Source organism: Marmota monax, unplaced genomic scaffold (genome assembly GCF_021218885.2).
Source record: "Marmota monax isolate L192 unplaced genomic scaffold, Marmota_monax_Labrador192_F-V1.1 WCK01_AAM20220418_F8-fsc00005, whole genome shotgun sequence".
Lineage (NCBI taxonomy): Eukaryota > Metazoa > Chordata > Mammalia > Rodentia > Sciuridae > Marmota > Marmota monax.
Genome location: NW_026692254.1, coordinates 27,302,260 through 27,322,668, shown reverse-complemented (window position 1 = coordinate 27,322,668; position 20,409 = coordinate 27,302,260). Strand labels below are relative to the sequence as shown.

The window sequence follows — 20,409 nt, the reverse complement described above, 5'->3', positions numbered from 1 at the left end:
ATTATCTTATATATCTATGGGACAGGGTTCACAAGTTAAAGTTTTTCTAAAATTTCAGAGTATCTGGCTTTTTTTTTTTTTTTTAAATAATGTTTAGTTGTTGATGGACCTTCATTTTATTCAATTATTTATATGCGGTGCTGAGAATTGAACCCCAGGGCCTCACACATGCTAGGCAAGTGCTCTATTTCTGAGCCATAACGCCAGCTCAGTATCTGGCTTTTTATAGAAAAAGTTTAAAAGGTAAATATACTTAGGCACATTTTTGCAATTTGTTAAGAATTACATAATGAACTTTACAGACCATTTAGTAGCAAGACCAAATCCTTTAGCAAAACAGATCTTGTCTGGAAGGAGTCTTGCTTGACTCCGGAAGTGCGGAGGGCAGAGGATTTGGATGTGGCCTTGGTGCCCTGACTCTGCCCCTTCTGGAATAATAACTCTGGCAAATCTCCGGAGCACCCACTCAGTTGAGTCACACCCATGTCAGTACATGGCTGATGCTCAAACTACATGAACTGAATGCAAATAGTTGATTATTATAGTACAGGGACATAAATGTCCCTCTGTTCTGTACCCACCCAACATGAGGACCTAAGGATATGCCTGGCAGCTTGGCAGCCTGAAGGGCTATAAGCTTCAGCCTTGCTCAGGCATCACATGACCTATTCACAGGAAGCCCCACCTGGGGTCAGGCTTGGATGGGCAGCACAACATCTCCATTTATTTATTTATTTAGGTACCAGGGATTGAACCCAGGGGTATTTAACCACTTAGCTACATCACCAACAACCCCCTTCTCCCCTTTTTTAAAAATGTTGAAACAGGGCCTTGCTAAGTTGCTTAGGACCTTGCTCAACAACATCTCCTTTTAACCATTGAAAAAAAGAGACTAAGAACTGGGCATGATGGTGGACACCTATAGTCCCTACTACTCAGAAGGCTGAGGCAGGAAGATCACTTGAGCCTAGGAGTTCAGGGCCAGCTTGGGCAACATAGTGAGACTACTTCTCAAAACAAACAAACAAAAAAACCAGAGATTACAAAATTGATCACTTAGCTTGATGGCTTTTCCTAGTGTAGTGACAAAAATCCCTCCAAAGTGTAATTTTTGAGTGCTCATTATGTGCCAGGCTCTGGGAAAAATCCAAACAAGCCCAAGCCCTCCAAGTCTTCCCATGTAGTTTAAGACCCAGGATTCACACAGGGGAAGCTGTAGAAAAGCAACCTGGTGGATGATGAGACCTGAGATGGGCCGGGTCTGCAAGCAGAGATGCTGGGAAAGGCAGTCATTAGGGAGGAAGAAGAGATAGTAGCAAAAATAATAATGATAATGACATAATTATTGCTAATATTTGTTGCAGGCTACTGTTCTCCAGGCACTACTCTAAGTGCTTGATGGGTTAATTCAGGAAGGCAGGAGCTGACACTTTAACCTGAGCCTCCTGTCACAGCTGCTTGGGCAGAACACCAAGGGCCACCACCCTGTTGTTTTTTTGTTTTGTTATTCTGGACAAACAGGAGTTCTGGCTTTTAGTGATTCCCCAAACAGCTCAGAAAGCAGCCATGTGTCTCCTAAGAGAATGGAAAGGGCCATACCTGTGCGAGAGAATGATCTTCTTCATGTTGTCAGCCATGAGGAAGTTGTAGAAGCGCCGGCACTGATCCCACTGCATGAAGGTTTCCTGGGCCCTGGAAGAACCATGGAGAGTGAGAGGGATGTGGTGGGGAGGCTGGCTGGTGTGGGTGCAGGCCGACTGGGGGCTTGTGCTGCTGCAGTAAGATACTATTGTGGAGAGCTCTGGTTGTTCAGATGCTGGGACAGAGGCTTTGATGTGCAGTGCTCAAACTTCTGTAGAGAGACCAGTGGAGGAACCACCATGTGCCCTTGAAGCTGATCTCAGCAGGACCGACTAGGGCCAGAGAGACCCTATTATTTGTGAACTATGCTCCTGACACTTGTCCAGCCAGCCTTCCTTTAGTCAAAGAACTTTCCAGAGTCTGCTTTGATGGCCATTTGAATACTTTCTCCATTTGACTTCCTACCCTGCAGGCAAAATTATCTGGCTTAACCCATTTTGTTCTATTATCCCAGATGTGAAATTTCCATAAAAACTCAAATATAATATACAATTATGTAATAATAAAACCATAATATTATAATAAAAATAATACAAAATATAATAATATATAAACTCTACATTATGATTTCCAACCAATTTTAATGCACCTGTGTCAATTTAATTGCAATATTTGCAGAATTGAAAACTTGGGACTTAATGGGTTAATATTGGGAGCCTCTAAGTTGAGGGTGGATGTGAAGTTTGGTGCAGAGAAAAACCTAAAAACAATTTCTCTTGTTGCTGTTTGAAAGGCAAAAGAAAAATCATAAAATCTGACCTTATCCAAGCAAACCTTTTTTTTTTTTTTTTTTTGGATTAGCCTTAGAATATCAGAGTGGTGAGGAGACAGAAGTGAAGGCAGGGAGGCTAGTGACACCCCCTAGGCACAGGGGAGCTGGCTGGGAAGTCCTTCTGCTGTTAGGGCTATGCACGGTTAGCCTACCTGTTGAGGGTCATCTTTGACCTGCATAATTGTAGCACTAGGTTAGAAATAGTGTCCTTGTTTCCAGAGCCCGAGCTTGGCCATCACCCTGTGAGGGAGGCATGGGAACACTGCTGGCCTTGTTTACAGGTCCCCGTAGCCTGATGTCCATGCCCACGTGACAGATGAACAAACCCAAAGGGCTCGTTTCCACCATGGGAACTTGGTCCTCCCCACTCAATGCTCTCCTCCTGGGTATGAATCCAAGCAGGCCACTTTTGGTCCACATCAATTAAAAAGAAAGTTTCATTTTGCAGATTTCTGAGTCTCTAGGCCTGATTCCACCCTGTCAATTCCTCTGGGTGACACTCTGCCCACACAGAATCCACAGGATTCATCTTCTAGATGGCAATAGAGACTGAATGGTTCACAGTTGTTTTGTTTTGTTTTTTTAAATCCAGAGAGTTTATAAAAGTAATTTCCCTAAAGCAGCCAACTTCAATTTTGGAATGACAAGCATTTCCCATAATATCTTGAAAAAAAAAGTGGGGAATTAAAAGTGAAATGGTTTGTGAATTTAATGGCCTATAATATTCTTCTAAAACACAAGGGTCAAAAGTCAAAATGGAGACTTAATACCACCTTCCAAGGTTAGAAGGTCACTATGTGAATGTATGGGAACCTCCCCCCACTCTACAGAAACAGAAAGGACAGGCCAGATCACTGCTGAGGCAGCACTGTAGACACCTACCTCAGGGTCTGAGAAAGGGGGTCACCCAACCAGTGAGCCATGCGCTGCTGCCCAGTGGCTCCTCTTCTCTGAACTTGTACCCAAGCTGCCCCTTCCCCTTAAGAGTCCCAGCTTTGTCTTGCATCATCCATTTCTCACTTTGCTGACCTTCTAACTGAAGAAACATTCTTGCTAATGTGAGTACCTCCCTTAAGAGAGGGACTGCACAGGCAGGGAAGGGAGGAGGGGGCTGCCATACTGTTAAGATATAAAAAGATGCTCTGGTGCTGCAAGAAGATTTTCGCTGGAATAATAAATATCTCAGTGAAAGTCTCTGGTGATTCACAGGTGCCTGGGCCCAAGGAGGGACCAGATAAGGATGTTGAGATCAGTGTCTCACTTAGTTTATTTTGGCTAACATTAATTTCTAGGATCTTTGGTTGGCCACTCAGTCTGTTTAGGAGCTGTCTTTTACAACCTTTGGGTATATAATTAAGGAATTGAAACTTGATTTTATATAAGTTTAATAAAACATAATCAAAATTGGTGTGTTATAAAAAACACACAGTCCAATACTAAAAAGAAAGGTATTCCAAGCTACTGAAAATTAACTGCCCTGTTGAGGAATGTTAAAGATCAAAGAGATACAGAGAAGAGTCAAAGTGAGTTTTAACTGGTTAGACTGCAGTGGTCACAGTCACCATTTCCAAAGACAGAAAAAGAGACAAGTGGATTATCTGGATACACTGCCTATCAAGAGCCTCACACATACAGCTCCCACAGATGCAAATTCTGATTTATCCACTTTGTTTTTGCAGTGAATGGAGGCAGGAGAAAGGCTTTTTGGGTCTGGTGAAGGGATAAAGGTCTAAGAAGATGTCTGGGCTCAAATGGTAGAGGGAGGACTTGAAACATGGCCCATAGGACACCTTGAGAAATTCACCAGGCTCTGCATGAGCAGCTTCAACCTTCCAAGGCTCGGTTTCCTATGTGCCAAATCAAGAAGTCGAACTAGAGAATTCATTGAACTACAGAATTCACCGAGATTGCTTCCATGCTGAGGTTATCTAGATAGTTTCGTGAGAGACAGAACAGAGGCCACCTTGGAGACCTTGGTGGTTTTCCTGCTCCTGTTAACAGTGGTTAGAATTCTGCAGATAGGCGGATGTGGTGAATAGAGAGCTGGCCAGCAAGTGGTACTGAGAATGGGTGTGAACTCTGGCTTTAACCCGAAGATAGGCAGCTCCTGGGCTAGATGGGTCACGTCTATCCATCTACCCGGGAACTACATGACCCAAAGAAGAAGGTTTAAAGGGAATGGTGGTGGGGCAGAAGAACACTTGTGATGAGAGTAAATGGGAAACTTCTAAGGGGAGGGAAGAGGACATTACAGTGTCAGAGAGCTAAATGCCAATGGGTGAAGCACAAACAAAAACAAACTAGCTCACAGAATACCTAAGATCTCAGTGGTGTCAGTGAGACTTCATGAGATGGGAAGGACCCTGGGATGGACACCATGTTACTCAAAATAAGGTCAATTTTCAGGAAGAGAAGCAGAATAAAGCTATATGGCTTAAGAAAACAGACCCATGTTGTCCAAAAACCTTGGGGAAAAACATGCAAAGAATGTTGGGTGAGAGCTGCCAAGTCAGATGGAAGAAATAAATTTTACAGTTTAGATGCAAATCACAAAATGGGCATGGAAGCCAAGGGCACTAGACACTGCCCAAACTTCTACTTGCCTAAATGGCAGAACATCCAACTGCTTAACCTGCCTTTAGACAGCTATACTCTCTAGAAGAGAGAATGGATAGCAGGAACCACAACCCAGGCCCATCCAGATACTGGTCCACCAGCAGTAACTGGGCTGAGGACCTGGCAGAGAACTGTGGAATCCAGAGAAAAAGTAGCTAGGTCACTGTTATAGGAAGGAGAGGCTTTGTGTAATCCAGAGTGAATTTTGTTGGTAGAAAGACAGGTTTCAAAAACATCAGAAAGAACCAGGATCATTCCAATAGGAAAGAGGCCTCCTAAAAGTAGCAAAGCTCTAAAAAAGTGATGCTGTCATTGAGGTCACAAAGGAGAGGAGAATACCCTGCAAACAAGTATGGTTTCACTGTCAGTCTTACTTGAGAATGATGCATATGCATTTTTAAAAGCTCTATCATCTATACATCAATTTACTTATCCATTACCAAAATAAAGTTCTCGAAAGATGCCTTCACTACTTCTATCCAATACAAATTAAGTAATAATAATGTTACCCACAATGTTTTCACAGTTGTTGACTTTGAACTGTTAAAATAATTTAAAAAGGTGTTTTAGAAGGTAATAGTTTTATTTATATATATATCAGAGATTGAACCTAGGGATGCCTAACTACTGGGCCACATCCCCAGCCCTTTCTTTATATTTTATTTTGAGATATGGTCTTGCTAAGTTGCTCAGGGCCTTGCCAAGTTACTGAGGCTAACTTTGAACTTGCGATCTTCCTGCCTAAGCCTCCCGAGCTGTTGGGGTTTACAGGTGTGTGCCACTGCACCTGACATATTTTTAAATCACTAAGAAAAGGGTCCATATAAATAAGCATTCATGATTATTTTTAGGGGTCCTGTTCAGAAAAGGCTGGACTTTCCAACTCCTCAACTTTGCAAAATGAGCAGACTAAGCACTGAGTAAAATGAAGAAAATGAACTGGAGAAACCGATCATCTAATGTCCAAATTAATTCAAATCTCCTGACTCACATAATAGCTCAAATTCCTGCAAGACTGTGAGACAGCATGGTCTTTAAGAAAATATGGAGGGTGAGGATGAGAGAGAAGTCCTTACATGGCTTGGATGGGGTCAAGCTTGGCTCTAATATTCCAAAAAGGGGAAAGAAGGCAAACTATGATTTAAGGTTGGTGATGAATTTATGGGATGTGGATCTAGGCAATACTAAAAAATACCTTGAAGGCAATATGCTTCATGAAACCTTAGAGTACATTATGTATTTTCCTAGAATGCTATATACCAATATAAGAACTATTTTTACTTGGGCAAGGAGGGGATTCCCTTCCAGGCTTTGCCCAGATACGATCATATTTTCTCTTTTTTCATCCTGTAGATCTGAAACTCTATACCCATTAAATAATATCTTCCCATTTCTCCTTCCCTGCAATTATATTTTATATAGCTGTTCTCTCCCCTAATTTTAATGTACACATTCTGTCACATTATATATTTTTCTTGATGTTTTTAAATAAAAGCTGCCTGTAGTTCCATTGAGTCAATGTATCATAATTTACTTAACTATCCCCCAAGCTGGACATACGGATTATTTCTAACTTGATGCTACAAGAGAGAAGTAAGCAGAGGAAGCCAAACCAGGAGTAGCCTAAAGGAAAGGGCAGGGCACAGACATGTGGGCAGTCCTAGGCAGACCACTAGCACAGTACAGGGCTCGTGGCCTCTGAAGAGGGAAGGTGGTCTCTAGCCCAGGCCAACAACTGGTTGTCTTTCACAGGTGGAGCCAACCTGAGGAGAGGCTATAACCTCCATCTAGTTCAGCTTGAGAATATGAATGGAAGAAAACCAAGCCCTTGGGGAGGGAGCAAGGGTCTTTGATACCTGTCTAACTGGGCCTTGGTACTTCTATTGGGGTAGCAGGATTTGGAACTCAGGCTAGCGTAAGAATGGCCACCCACCAACTCCCTTTCTTGTTTATAATATTTTCTCTCAGGGTATACATTTGCCAGAATAGATTAGAATTAAGGGTACATACAGACCCCCTCATTTTTCTGATTAAAAACAATAAGCGCAACAACAAAATAAACAAGAATCTCCAGGTGCTAAGGGCAAACCATTCGGTCAGTTTTATAACCCTGTAGTGGAAAATCTGTTATTTCTGAGGACCTTGTAGCTGGTGTGTTGGTTTGTGGCCTTATAAATATCATCCTATTGTCATTAAATACGATAAGGTCCTTAGATGTTGATTATTTTTGTTTAATCAACAAAATGCTTTTGTTTTAATTATAATTATTGGCTAATTCTTCAATGTCAGATTTTTTTTCCCCCCAGTACTGGGGATGGTCTACCACTAAGCTGCATCCCCAGCCCTCTCGCCCTCTCTATTTTTATTTTTTTATTTTGACACAGGGTCTCTCTAAGTTGCCTAGGGCCTTGCTGAGTTGCTGAGGCCGGCCTCAAACTTGTGATCCTCCTGCCTCAGTCTCCCAAGCTGCTGAGTTTACAGGAGTATGCCATAGTGCCTGACTTGCAATATCATATTTTTGAGAGCTTTGTCAGGAGAGATTGATTCTACCAAACCAAAAAAGGTTCCCTTCCCTCCTCCTTAAGCTCCATGAAGGAGCTTATTCAGGATTGTGTTTCCAATGCCCAGGACGAAGTCTAACTGAAAGAATCAATGCACGATTTCACCTATCAGTAATCTTCTGGTCCCACTGGGTCTCTCTATCACACTCCTGTCTGGTCACTACTCATCAATGAATTTATCATCAAGTATCTTCATAGTGAAGTTTCAGCTAAATAATTAAAGAAGATAGACTATGTCTGACCATGCAGCCTCCCTAGGCTGATCGGCAGCTGCTTATGCTAAGAGAATATGTTAAAGTCCACTACATATCATGGAATACCAATCAGGACAGTCCCCCCCACTTCCCATGTGCAGCATGTGGTAAGATGTAAGCTGGTTTAGCAGCAGCTAGAATTTGCTAACTATAGCAAGCAGGTGGTTGGCTTCTCTCTGAGCCTTCCATTGGCTCTGGTGAGGCTAGAGGGGAGGGAGGCGAGCTACTAAGTTTGAGAAGCCAGAAGGAGGGGAGTAACTGAGCAGGCAGTCCTCCAGGCTCAGCTAGAAAGGATTTACCAGAAGCACGAACTCCCGTGTGGCCCCTGCAGGCACAGATGGGCCCTCCCACTCCACCTCCATGTTAAGAGGACACGCGCAGGCACAGCTGCCATCATCCCAGTGCCGAAAAGGATCATCACCCTCAAGTGTTGGCAAGAAAAAAAAAAGGTTATATTGGTTTAAAGGACAGAACTGTTCCTTTATTCATTCAGAAGGTCTGGTTGAAAGGTTGAGGGTACCTGAGCCTCAGGTAGCATCAGCATACATGGGACAATGGTGCCTGTCTGACCTGCCACAAGTTTCCATGTGTGGAACTGTATGATCTTAGCTCAAACATTCTCTATGCTCCAGAGAATAAAGTTGCCTGTTTTTCTCCTTACTGTATAAGGCTGATGTGACCATATGTAATTATGTGTATGAAATCTTTTGAGAAGGGACAAAATACAAAGCACCTTGCAGATTCTAGTTTCCTACCCTCCTTAACCTGCTTTGCCTTAGTTAAGGACACTTGTTTGCTGACAGTGTGTGTCATGTGCTCTTGGCAACAGCAGATGGCGCTACTGCAGCAAAATGAAATGAAGTTATTGATTTTGCGTTTTGAAGAACGAAAAAGAAAAAAAGAACAAACTTGTTAATCTTCCTATTTATCAAATCCAGGGCTCTTTGAATATCCAGTCAGCATCCACAGCAAGTTCACAGAAGTTTTTTAGGAAAGGAATCTAGTGATTTCCATTTTCTAGGCTTGCTGAAAATTGTGCCAACTGTCAGAACCTCCCAGCTCTTCAGGCCCAGCTCCCTCAGATCTGCTGGTAGGTTGGTCCCTTGCTCATTTATTTCCTATCCCAGCGACTGAGCAGGATGGGGCTTTAGTTAGCTCTGGTTACATATGGCTATGAACTTGGGAGTTGAGTGTTTCCAGTCAAGCTAAAGTAAAGGAACATGTCCTTTCAGGTGGCTTCCCAGTGTCCATGGGGAGCTTCCCAAAAGGAAGATGAAGGGCCAATCTAGTCCTTAGATGCCAGAACTGGAGAGACCTCTGAGGCCACCACATCAGTGTCTCCTAAATGTGGCTAAGATCAAGAGTCACCTGTGAAATGTATCAACAGGCAGATTCCTGGGGTCTCATGCCTTAGACTTCATCAATCAGAATCACTAGAGATAGTGTTCCCCCCAAACTGAATTGATTTCTAACATTATCCCCAAAGTGATTCTCAATGAAGTGAGACAGCCAGTAGTTCACCAGACTGGTCTTTGTGATCCACTAATCTAACCCAACTCCTTCATTTTATAGTAAATAATAATAATAATAATGATGACCCAATAATTAAGAATTCTGAGTTCCTTATATTCTATGTGCTAGGAACTGTTCTAAGTATTTCTACACATGAACTCATTTACCTACATAATGGAGCTATGCACTGGGGACTATTTCTTATTATTGTCCCCATATTGCAGATGAGGAAGACTGGAACCCCTTTCTTGGAAAAGTTTCATCAGGGACATTTGTCATGTCTGCTTTGGGTACATTTGAATCCTCCTTTTTGGCCAGCTTCAAGTTTAGGCAGAAGTTGAATTTGGGGCCCACATTTGCCCCCTGAATATGCTGGCTTCAAATTCCAGCAATAACTTTAGAAAGAATACAGATAAATTTAATCCATCAGAATTATGAAATGGGCTTAAAATGCAGCATGAAAGATGTAAGTAAGGCAAAATGGAATGACTTTTACGAAGTATAAAGACTATCTGGCATTAGACAGGATCAATAAAGAAGTTTTTGTTTGTTTTACTTCCTTGTGCAATTTTTGGATTTATTCAAGAGATTTTTAATAATTGGTCATATACAAGACATTATAATGAAGAGTGTCTATAGGAAAAAATAGGGTGTTTTTTTTTTTGCAGGGGAGGTGATACTGGGGATTGAATCCAGGGTGCCCTACCAATGAGCCACATCTTGAGCCCTTTTAAATTTGTGAGACACAGTCTTGCTAAATTGTTGAGATTGGCCTTAAATTTGCAATCCTTCTACCTCCGACTTTTAAGTCGCTGGGATTATAGGTGTGCACCACTGTGCCGGGCTAGGAAAAAATACAAATGCATCTGAAGAGCCTGGAGAGAAATGTGTGTGTGAGTGTATGTGTGTTCAGATTTGGTACTTTACCACTGAGCTATATCCCTAGACCTTTTTGTTTGGACAGGGTCTTGCTAAGTTGCTTAGGACCGTGTTAAGTTGCTGAGGCTGGCCTTGAACTTGCTACCTTCCTGCTTCAGCCTTCCAAACTGCTGTGATTATAGGCATGTGCTACCATGCTCAGTGACAGCACCAATCTTGAGGGGAGTCATCCTGTAGGTGTCTGTGGGCAGAAGACCACCCAGTGGGTCAATGCATTTGTGAAGAGATCTGGGATGCCTAAGAGATATGAATACTTGCAGGTGAGGATGCTTGTAAAATGGTTTCCACAGAGCCCTTCCAGATGCCATCTGAGACTTGGCTCTTACACAGGTAGGAGACATGTGCAATCATAAGGCCCTGCTCTCAGTTCCTAACTCACAACTTCCTGTGTCTTCTCCTAAACCCATGGTTCTGCCATGTTCCTGAAGCATGAACACAGTAGTCACCTAACAGATACTCCCCTAGGGAAGAAGCAGCTATTACTAGGGCCTTGGCTCACCCAATTATAGATCTGAGCCTAACATGCAGCTGCATATATCAGGCTTATAGAGTCTGCTAATAACAACTCCAATGTATGATGTGAAATCAAAACAAGATGAGACCAAGACTCAGAAACTTCTGCTCAGTCTGCCATGGTGTTCTCAAACCATGTCTGGTGCATTGGGACATCTCAATAAACAAATGCTAACTGAAGACCTGAAGGAAAAAAGAAGTACATGCACACAGTGGAGATGACTCACCTCAGTGCGCTGTACCCCTGACACATGCTGACGCAGCACAGAACCTTTTCTTGGTTTGCCTGGGTCTCCCCCAAGTATTTGCACACGATGTTACCACCCAGGCTGAAGCCCACAACAACCAACTGGGTCATGGGATAGGTCTTCTTAATGTAGTTCACCATGGCTCCAAATTCCCATGTGCAGCCTGTGGGCAAAAAACAGGTGAGGTCACTCAATCATTTTAGGTGCAACAAATGTTGGAGAAAATGCAAGCTGGAAGGTTACTAAATTGGTGCAAATATACTAAAAGACAAGAAATTTATGTGTGTTTTGAGGGAGGGTAGGGGGAGATAGGCAGACAGAAACTATTCTTTGGCTACTTAGAAGTCTCTCCTCCCTCCCCCAGTATTAACCAAGCATCAGAAATACCCGCAAGCAGAGGTTCCATGTATCAAATAGATGCTCCTTTAAGGATGGGTCATGAGAAACTAGTTTAGATGCTCATGGATATTGGAATAGATTCAGGTGTGCATGAATACATATGTTCACATATAAATGTAAATAAACCAAGGGCAAATCCCTTCGAGAATAGTTTCATGAGCTACATTGGGATGCTATACGCAGGTGGACAATGATTCATGTGTTAAGAAAAGTACCAAGTGGCTGTTATTTACAGGATCTTCTTGTCAGTGTAGGGGAGGGAAGGAAAGGCAAACTTAAGTCCAGAGGGATGGCCAGGATGCTCTGTAGGATTAGGATAAGATGTTCTTTGTGACGTTGGAACAGGGTGCCAAGGGAGGCAGCCCCATTCAGAAATACTCAGAGGAGCCTTCTGGATGGAGAGGTGTTTGCCTAGTTTGCTCAGGAGGGATGACCTCAGCTGGTGTCCCCTTGGGAAGCTATTGGAGCCATGCTGTGTTTCTACAGCTTTGCTTAGAAGAGGAGACAAATGGCCATATACAAGTAAAGTGATTCACCACATCCTTCTAAGACCCAACCTCAGATCGCAGGGAGCCAACTTAAGTAACACCTACCGGGGAAAGTTAGGAATATTGGCAGGAAGCATATACAAAACAGATTGGTGATGAGTGCAGTGGCACACACCCATTATCCCAGGGACTCGGGAGGCCAGAGTTAGGAGGATCACAAGTTCGAGGCTAGCCTCAGCAATTTATTGAGACTCTGTCTCAAAATAAAAAAATAATAAAAAGGACTGGGTTTGTAGTTCAGTGGTTAAATGCCCCTGGGTTCAATTCCCAGTATCAAACCAAATAACCCAGACTGGTATGAGAAGAGAATGAATTTACAGTAGAAAGATGAGTTGCTGACCTGGGCACTGGCTCAGAAGTTTTGACATCTCTAATGGACTTGGACAGTTTCTTCCCTAATCAGCAAGCCATGCCTGGGGCAAGCTCCCAGGTTTCTGTCTTCCTTTTGTGGTGGGCTGCAGACTGAGTCAAACCAACACATGCAGGAGTTCTTAAATTGCAGAATGCCCAGAATCACCTGGACAGAGTGTCAGAAATGGGCAATCCTGGGCCTCACCCCCAGAGATGCTGATTTTATGAAATGGGGACCAGGCCCAGGAATCTGAACAAAAATTTTTTCAGTAGTCAATTCATGCATATGGTACAGAATTCCAATGACATAAATGATGCTTAAAAGGTAAGTTTCCTATTTTCTCTCTCTCTCTCTCTCTCCCCCTCCCTCCATCTCTCTTTTAATACCAGTGGTAGCATACACATTCTTTAGTACCTTCCTTTATCCCTCTACAATGTCTTGGAAACCATTATGTATCAGTACAGTTGAGACCTATGCTCCACCTGGGAAGGAAGCAGGTCTCCCTCACTCCAGTGAGATGCTAGAGGATCAGGCTTCCTATTTTTCTCCCTCCTGCACCCATCAGGCTGGGACAGTCTGTAGTCTTCAATAAAGATGCCAATGAACAGAATGGACCCTCTGAAGGGTCAAGAAGCTGGTCCAAAGGGAACTGGCTTCTTCATTCTGGAATTTGAAAGGCCAGGCTTTCATGCCCACTTAGGTCAAATTTATCCAAATTTGTCTAAGATTTTCTTTTTAAAAAGGTAGCAACGGAAGAAACATGTACCTCTAGGAGGTGCTAGATTTAAAATGAGGTGCTGTAATGTAATGCACTCAACTGATATCACAGATGCTCAGTCACACAACAAATAAAAACAAAGAAATCTCATTAGAACATTTGTTCACCTCCCTCAGGACATTAGGGGCCCTAAATACAGGTTCATAAAGAAGCAGAGTGGCCTCATGGCTAAGTGAAAGGGTCTGTGGTCAGATTGCCTGGGCTTACCTCCTAGTGGCCCCAAATGCTACTAAATTTCCCTCTGGTGACAGGTGGCCCTGGGTATGAGGAAAATCTACTGTTTCTGGACTTCCTGCTAGAGAGAGGCTCAGAGCCCACAGAAATGGGTATTTTTTAACCTATACTACAGATACTTTTTATCCTGAGAAACTTTGGCAAATATTGTTACCTTGGGCAAATTACAATTAATTCTGGGTTTGTTTCCTCTTCTGTAAATTGAAGGTAATAATACTTCATAGAGTTGTTTGGAGGCCTGAATAAGGTGATACACATAAATGGCTTAGAGTAGGGTCTAGAATATAATGAGCATTCAGTGTTATATGATTATGACTGATTGCAATTTTTTATTTTAAAAATATCATTTAAGTACATCTACGTTCATAGCAGCATTATTCACAACAGCCAAGAATATCAACAGATGAATGGACAAACCATCAAAACTTAGTATTTTGCCTACAATGAAAGATATTCAGCCTTACAAAAGAAGGAAATCATGACCATGCTACCACATGGATGCACCTTTAAGGCATTATGCTAAATGAAAGAGGCCAGTTACAAAAACACAAATACTTAAATGGTACCTAGAGTAGTTAAATTCATAGAAAATAGAATGATGGTTGCCAAGTGCTGGAAAAAGGAGAAATTAGGAGTTGTTTAATGAATCTCAATTTTGCAAAGTGAAAATTCTGGAAATTAGTTGTACAACAAAGTGACAACACTACTGAATTGTAGAGTTATAAATGGTTAAGATGGTAAATTTTATGTTATGCATATTTTATCACAATTAAAAAAATAATTCAAACAAGGATCTGCAGTTTAACACTCAGAAAGACCATGCTAAATTTCTGGATTTTTCTTTAAAGCAGTGTTCTTTAATCTGATTGTATATTTGAATCACCTGGCCCAATAAAAGCTAATGAGCCAGGCCTAATGGTACATGCCTAAAATTCCAGTGGCTCAGGAGACAGAGGCAGGAGGATTGCAAGTTCAAAGTCAGCTTTAGCAACTTAGCAAGACTGTCTCTAAATAAAAAAGTACACACACACACACACACACACACATAAATGGGCTGGGGATGTAGCTCAGTGCTTAAGCATCCCTGGGTTCAATTCCTGGTGCAAAATAAAAATAAGATAAAAATAAATGTTAATGCATGCCCTCCCTCAGAATAATTAAATCAGAATGTCTGAGGGTAGGACCTGGGCATGGGTATTCTTTTAGAGGATCCAATGTGCCTGGTACTAGGACTGAGAACTACTGCTCTAAAGATCAAGGACCTCACCAGCTCAGACCAAAATGAGAAAGTATTTTTTGAGGCACCCCTTCTTCTATGCTGGACCATCTCTTTTCCAACTTCCTTCCCTTCCACTTGCAATAAGCAGCCTTCAAAGATGGGGGCACTGTGCAGACTTTGGAAGTATCTGAAGCAGAGATGCCAGACTGGTAGCAACTTTCTAAACATTTCCTCAATGCAAGGCTTCTACAGGGGCCAGTCCCCACTCAACACAAAGAGATACATCCTCCAGACTCATCAAACACCTGACAAAAACAAGCTTTAAATCCTTAAATATATACAATTACTTGCTAGTGATCTTTCTTGTAAAAAGTATGTCAGAAAAGCTACACAGAGGTTAAATGTCATCGCAAGAATGATATATTAGCCCAGGGGTTCTCAAAGTGGTCCCTGGGCCAACAATATTAGCATTGCCTGGGAACTTGTTCAAAATACATGTTTCTGTGCCCTGCTCCAAACCTACTGAATCAGTTCTAGAGATAAGTTTAAACAGAGAGCTCCTTGAAACAGTCATCGGGGGCCCCAATTCCAGAGTTTTGGATTTAGGAAGTATGGGTAGGCTAAGCATTTGCCTTGTATCACAATTCTACATAAGTAATAGAACTTATGTATTGTTAGTTTTATTGTACTGTTTAATTATTGAAAGTCTTATTTTCCCCTGATTCCTTTTAGACCCATCTATCTTTATTCCGATTTGATACTAATTATTTGAGACCTAGCGCAGATGTTCAGATGTCACTGGGGCAGTTACAAAACTTGGATTTGCTATACCACTGAGGAACAATTAAAGCTTATTGTGTAGGCACTTGGGGAGTTTCCTTTTAATTAAATCTAAACACATCTGATCTGGATAAAAGGCCAGCCTTGCCTGATGCTGGACAAGCTGTTGGGTGATCCATGAAGAGCTGCCACTTGCCCCAGGCAAGGGAAGGGCAAAGACATGGTGTGCCTGCCAAGCTCCAGCTCCAGGATTAACCTTCTGGAAAACTGGGTCCTCCCGGGACCTCCACCTGATGCCAGTTACCAATACCCTCAGTGCCTGGGAGCCCCTCCCTGGCTTGTTAGGTTACCAAGAGCTACAGTAATCTGTTTTTTAATACGAGGGAGATTTTAATGAAGTTCTAGATATTTAATCCTTCTGGGATTAGCACTAGTAACACGATTAGATAGCTAATCTCGTTGCAGCTTTTCAAAGACAAGATGAAATTTAATACACTGGCCTGGCCTTAGAGAGAGGAAGAAGACAGGGCCATCCTGGAAAGGCCACCTGCTGAAAGTAGGAAAGGCTTGGTACCTTTTTCTTCAAGCCCCCACCCTCAAAGGCAAAGGCTTTTTGAAAGCTACTATTTCAAAAGCCACTTTCCCAAATGACACTAACATGACTAAGTAGGCTAAAATACAAGGACCCAGGGACTTAGTGTTCCTTATTCATGGAGACTTTGAGTCATCTCCGCATTCCCCATGCCAGGCATGGGCCTGGCACTTGGTGGGTGTGCCACAAAATGTTAGGTGGATAAGAAGGAAGTCTGATTCATATGGAATGACAACACACAGTGTTGGCCAGTGTGACTGCACAGCGGGTGGGAAACAAGCACTTGAATGTCTTTCCCACTAAGTTTCATCTGAGAGAAAGACATGGTCAGGCTAAGAACATGGCTCACTGACAGGTGGGTGGCTAAGAGGCCTGGCAGCTTGTCACTTTCATAGCGAAAGTATGTGAGTCATTTCTTAAAGCCAAAAGGGAAGCTATTACTAAATTGGGTTACTTGGGAAGAAAATAGCTGTAGCAATAAGGTGGGAATCCCTTTTTGCCATCACTTTAGTTTGCCTGGGTCTTATCTCTGAAACAAAAACGAGTACTTTCGGTTTTGTTTTTCCAGGTATAAACTGCCTTAAACTGTCCTCTTATAGTTGCCATCTTCAGCATTCAGATCTCATTCTGAAAGTGCAGAACCTATCATCACTGCCTCTCCACAATTCTGCTCTGGATATGACCCCCTTGCATGTCCTGAAGCTCCCAGCCCTGACTCTCAACAGGTGGTCTTGCCAGATGCTGGAGCTTCCATATTTTACTCCTTTCCCTTTTATATTCTCTGTCCCTTCACCTTTCCCCACCTCCTTCCTTCCCATTGTATTCTTCTGCCATCATCAACTTGACTGTTTCAGGCAGAGGCAACATAATTCATATTTGTCAATCTGGAATCATGAACACGATCCCAAATTGAATCTCTATCAATTAAAATGGTAGATATGAGAAGTCTATAGAAATATCTAGGTTCATGAGCTAATCAAATATTATAAGATGGATTGAACAGTAGAAAAAAATAGAAGTTTCTTTATTATATGTATCTCCTTTATGGTGAAGAATGACTGTCCATCCTAGTTTGTATGAGAGAGTCCTGGGATCTGCCTGCTGTTTAGATGTGGCTATTAATAAGGTCCTTCTTTACTCTCAAAAATGTCCCAGTTGCGATACTATATTATATAGTCATCTCAGGTCCAGGGCCTCTCTTCTCAATTCCAAGACTGAAAGGCTGCTCTCTAAGCAAAGTAAAATTTTCTGACCTTACCTTCAAGTTCCAAAAGGTATTTTAAAAACCAAAAACTTCTAGTGTTAAACTCAATTAAAGAGCTCCTTCTCTAAGCAACAGAATCCCAATGCTGTGATTTTAGGTACTTCTCACCTTGATGTCTAATGCTAGAGAGTCAAGAATTTAGAAGTAAGGAAAGGACTCATTTATTTATTATTTATAGTTAACTCACAGGAAGAATCAATTTAAAACTTTTGAGCCCATTTTTCAATGCTTGGTGTTCTAGTCAGAAAAGGGTGTTAAGTTCTTAGGAGGCTCTCATGGTCATAAGGGATTTGGTCACCCTATGGGGGCCAAAGCTAGGTTATTTTTATTCCTGTCACCTGATATAGAAGAGACATAAAAATTTTAGTTTTTCTCTCTTCAAATCAAGATCAAACTCAGGACCCTTTATTGCTTATCTCTTAACTTTCTGGCAATAAAACTTCAAGATATGAAGATGTGACACTAGGGCCAGAATCATCATCAGCTGAAAAATTCTGGCTTCAGTTCACTCCTTGGCTGATAGACATGATCCAGTTATAGTTTGCTCTGAATATAAATACAGGACTGTTAGGGTATGAGGCTCTTTGCAAAGATAGGCCCTGAACTTTCTGGTCCCCAAACATCACTGACAAAAACACTCATATTCCAAACATTGTCTGGGTTAGAAAATAAATTAAGTCAGTGTTCCAACTAAAAAATAGATTCTTTGTAAATAATATACTTCAAAAACATTTTTAAGACTTCTCCTCTTCCTTCTTTTCCAAGTGATATTGACTGATCTCATCCACATCACAGAGATGGAACCTGGCCTGTTCCAGTGCAGTATCCCATTTCTTATTTACCAATAAGACAGTTTAGTGAACTTTAAGTCAGGTTGAAAATTTCACTATGGTGGGTGCTACTAGTCATCCTAATAGGTTCACATTTTATTTTTGGTCAGATCAGCTAATGACATTTAATTTAATTTATTAAAAGAAATACTTAATATTTTTCTAGTTTAAAAAAGTCTATGGACTATACTGAAGTAAGGAGAATTTTTTTAAAAGAAAGAAAATTATCTTTAGAAGTTAAAATACAGTGAACAGAGCATGGACAGCAATTAAAAAATATTTCCAGTACTAAGTTTAAGAGTTTACTCCAGGGCTGAGGTGTAACTCAGTGGTAGAGCATTTGGTCAGCATGTGTGAGCTCCTAGGTTCAATCTCCAGCACCACCGACTCACACACGAGTTGACTCTGACTATTTGAATTGAAACTAATAGCTTTGAGCTGAAGATGTGTGATCCAACCAGGTTTGATTAGGAGGCCCATCCTGAAAGTCCTGCAACAGGAAAGCAAGCATTTCTCCTTCAAAATAACTCTCAGGGCCTGGTCACCCCTGTGACCACAGAAAGAGACATAACTCAGACCAAGCTCAAAAAAGAAGAAAGCATTTGCACTAAACAAGAATGGTGTCTCAAATTAGTCTTTGTGGAAGTTCACATGTTCATAAGAGGTCACTGTACAAAGCTGCTACAAAGGCAAGGTTGGTTAACTGTTCCAGTAAACACTTGCCTCTTCTTTTCTAAGTTGGTTCACAGAAAATTCAAAGTTAGAGTAAAGGGCTAATAAAGACAATCATCATTGTCATTGTCTGGTATCTGCTGGACTCTGTGCCTTTTGTGTTACTGCTGATTCCCCCATAACCTTCCTTAATTCTTCCACTAGGCATTCAGCCCCCACCTATGGGTCTCTAAAGAACTGGCTCTTGCCCTGTGCAGTCTTTCCTGAGAAGATCTAAGAGAGGTACTAGATGCAGGAGATTAACAGAAAATAATACAACAGTTAAAAAACTAAGATTGGTTCTTGTCCCTGAAAAAAAAAAGAGTCTCAACTTTTTGGATAAAGATACTCTTATTGGTAAATACTCTTTCTGGATAAAGCCAGCAAATAAGCTTAAACTGATTGTGGCCATATGTCCCTTCCTTAACCAGGCTAGATGTGAGGTGCTCCTTATACACTGGGAGATTTCTGAAGGCAGGGACTTAAATTTATACCTGTATCTTCATTATAGGGGGTGGCCCCATGAGGCTCTGGAGGAAGCTGGATGAATGAACACAAATCCACCAGGCCCATTTCTTGTGGCTTTAAGCAGCTCTCAGGTGTTCTTTTGCCCTGTATCTAAAATGCATCTGAGTGAGACCTATTTCCTAACACCTCAGAAGTATCAGCAGGATGCACTTTCTTATATGAAAGGGAAAGTAGCCCATTGTTCTGGAGCATGAACTCTCAGACAATAGCTAGATTGCCTGAGTTTGAAACAGGGTCACTCATTCCTGTCAGCCTTGTGATGTGGAACATTAACTACATCCTGCTGGACCCTCATCTGTAGAAGAGAAATGACTGGTTTAATTTGTAAGTACATAGAGCCTGAGTAAATAATAAATGTACCTGGCACAGAGCAAACACCATGAAAGTGACAGCTATCAATACAAACAGTAATATCTACTGCCATCAAAGTGGGGAAAAACCTTTTTGAATGTTCAAATATCTTCCTGCTCCTCTCTATCCTAATGAACCATATTCTAAATAAGGAAATTAACACAACAGCAGAGGTGTTATTGAATTGGGGTTAAGAATCATACAGTTTAGCCAGGTGTAGTGACATACGCCTGTAATCCCAGCTACTGGTGAGGCTGAGGCAGAAGGATTGCAAGTTTGAGGCCAATCTGGGCAATTTAGTGAGACTGTCTCAAAATAAAATTAAATCAAATTGGGGAAAAAAAAAAAAAAAGAACAAGGGCTTGGGATGTAACTCAGTGGTAAAGTGCTCTGGGTTCAATCCCTAGCACCTCCCCAACCACAACAACAACAACAACAAATCACAGTTTGAATACTGGTTCTGCTTACTAATCACATGACCCTAAACGAGGAACTTAACCTCAACCTCCTCAAGCCTGTGATACTAATTATACCTACCTTTGAAGCAGTAAAGATCAAGTGAAGCACATACACACAAAATTCAGCACATGCCTGGCATTTATTAGTGTGAGATAGATGGTGACTACTATCATGAAGGACTTTCCTTAATGAATTTATCTTTGAAAGGCAGCACCAAGGATTCTGAGAATGCCTAATTATCCACTTAGGACGTTCTTCTGAGCAAGAGAGATCTGTTTTCAATCATTTCTAATCACATCAGCAAAGAT

General features: G+C 41.7%; 1 protein-coding gene across 1 annotated transcript in view; it reads right to left on the bottom strand.

Annotated features, from left to right (window-relative positions):
- Abhd2 (abhydrolase domain containing 2, acylglycerol lipase) overlaps window positions 1-20,409 on the bottom strand; it is a 102,507-nt gene that overhangs the window by 12,927 nt on the left and 69,171 nt on the right. The window contains exons 6-7 of the mRNA XM_046437122.1: window positions 11,036-11,219; window positions 1,600-1,692 (exon numbers count right to left, since the gene is read on the bottom strand). Of these exons, the coding sequence (XP_046293078.1) occupies window positions 1,600-1,692; window positions 11,036-11,219 (277 nt within the window). The remainder of the gene's footprint in view (window positions 1-1,599; window positions 1,693-11,035; window positions 11,220-20,409) is intronic.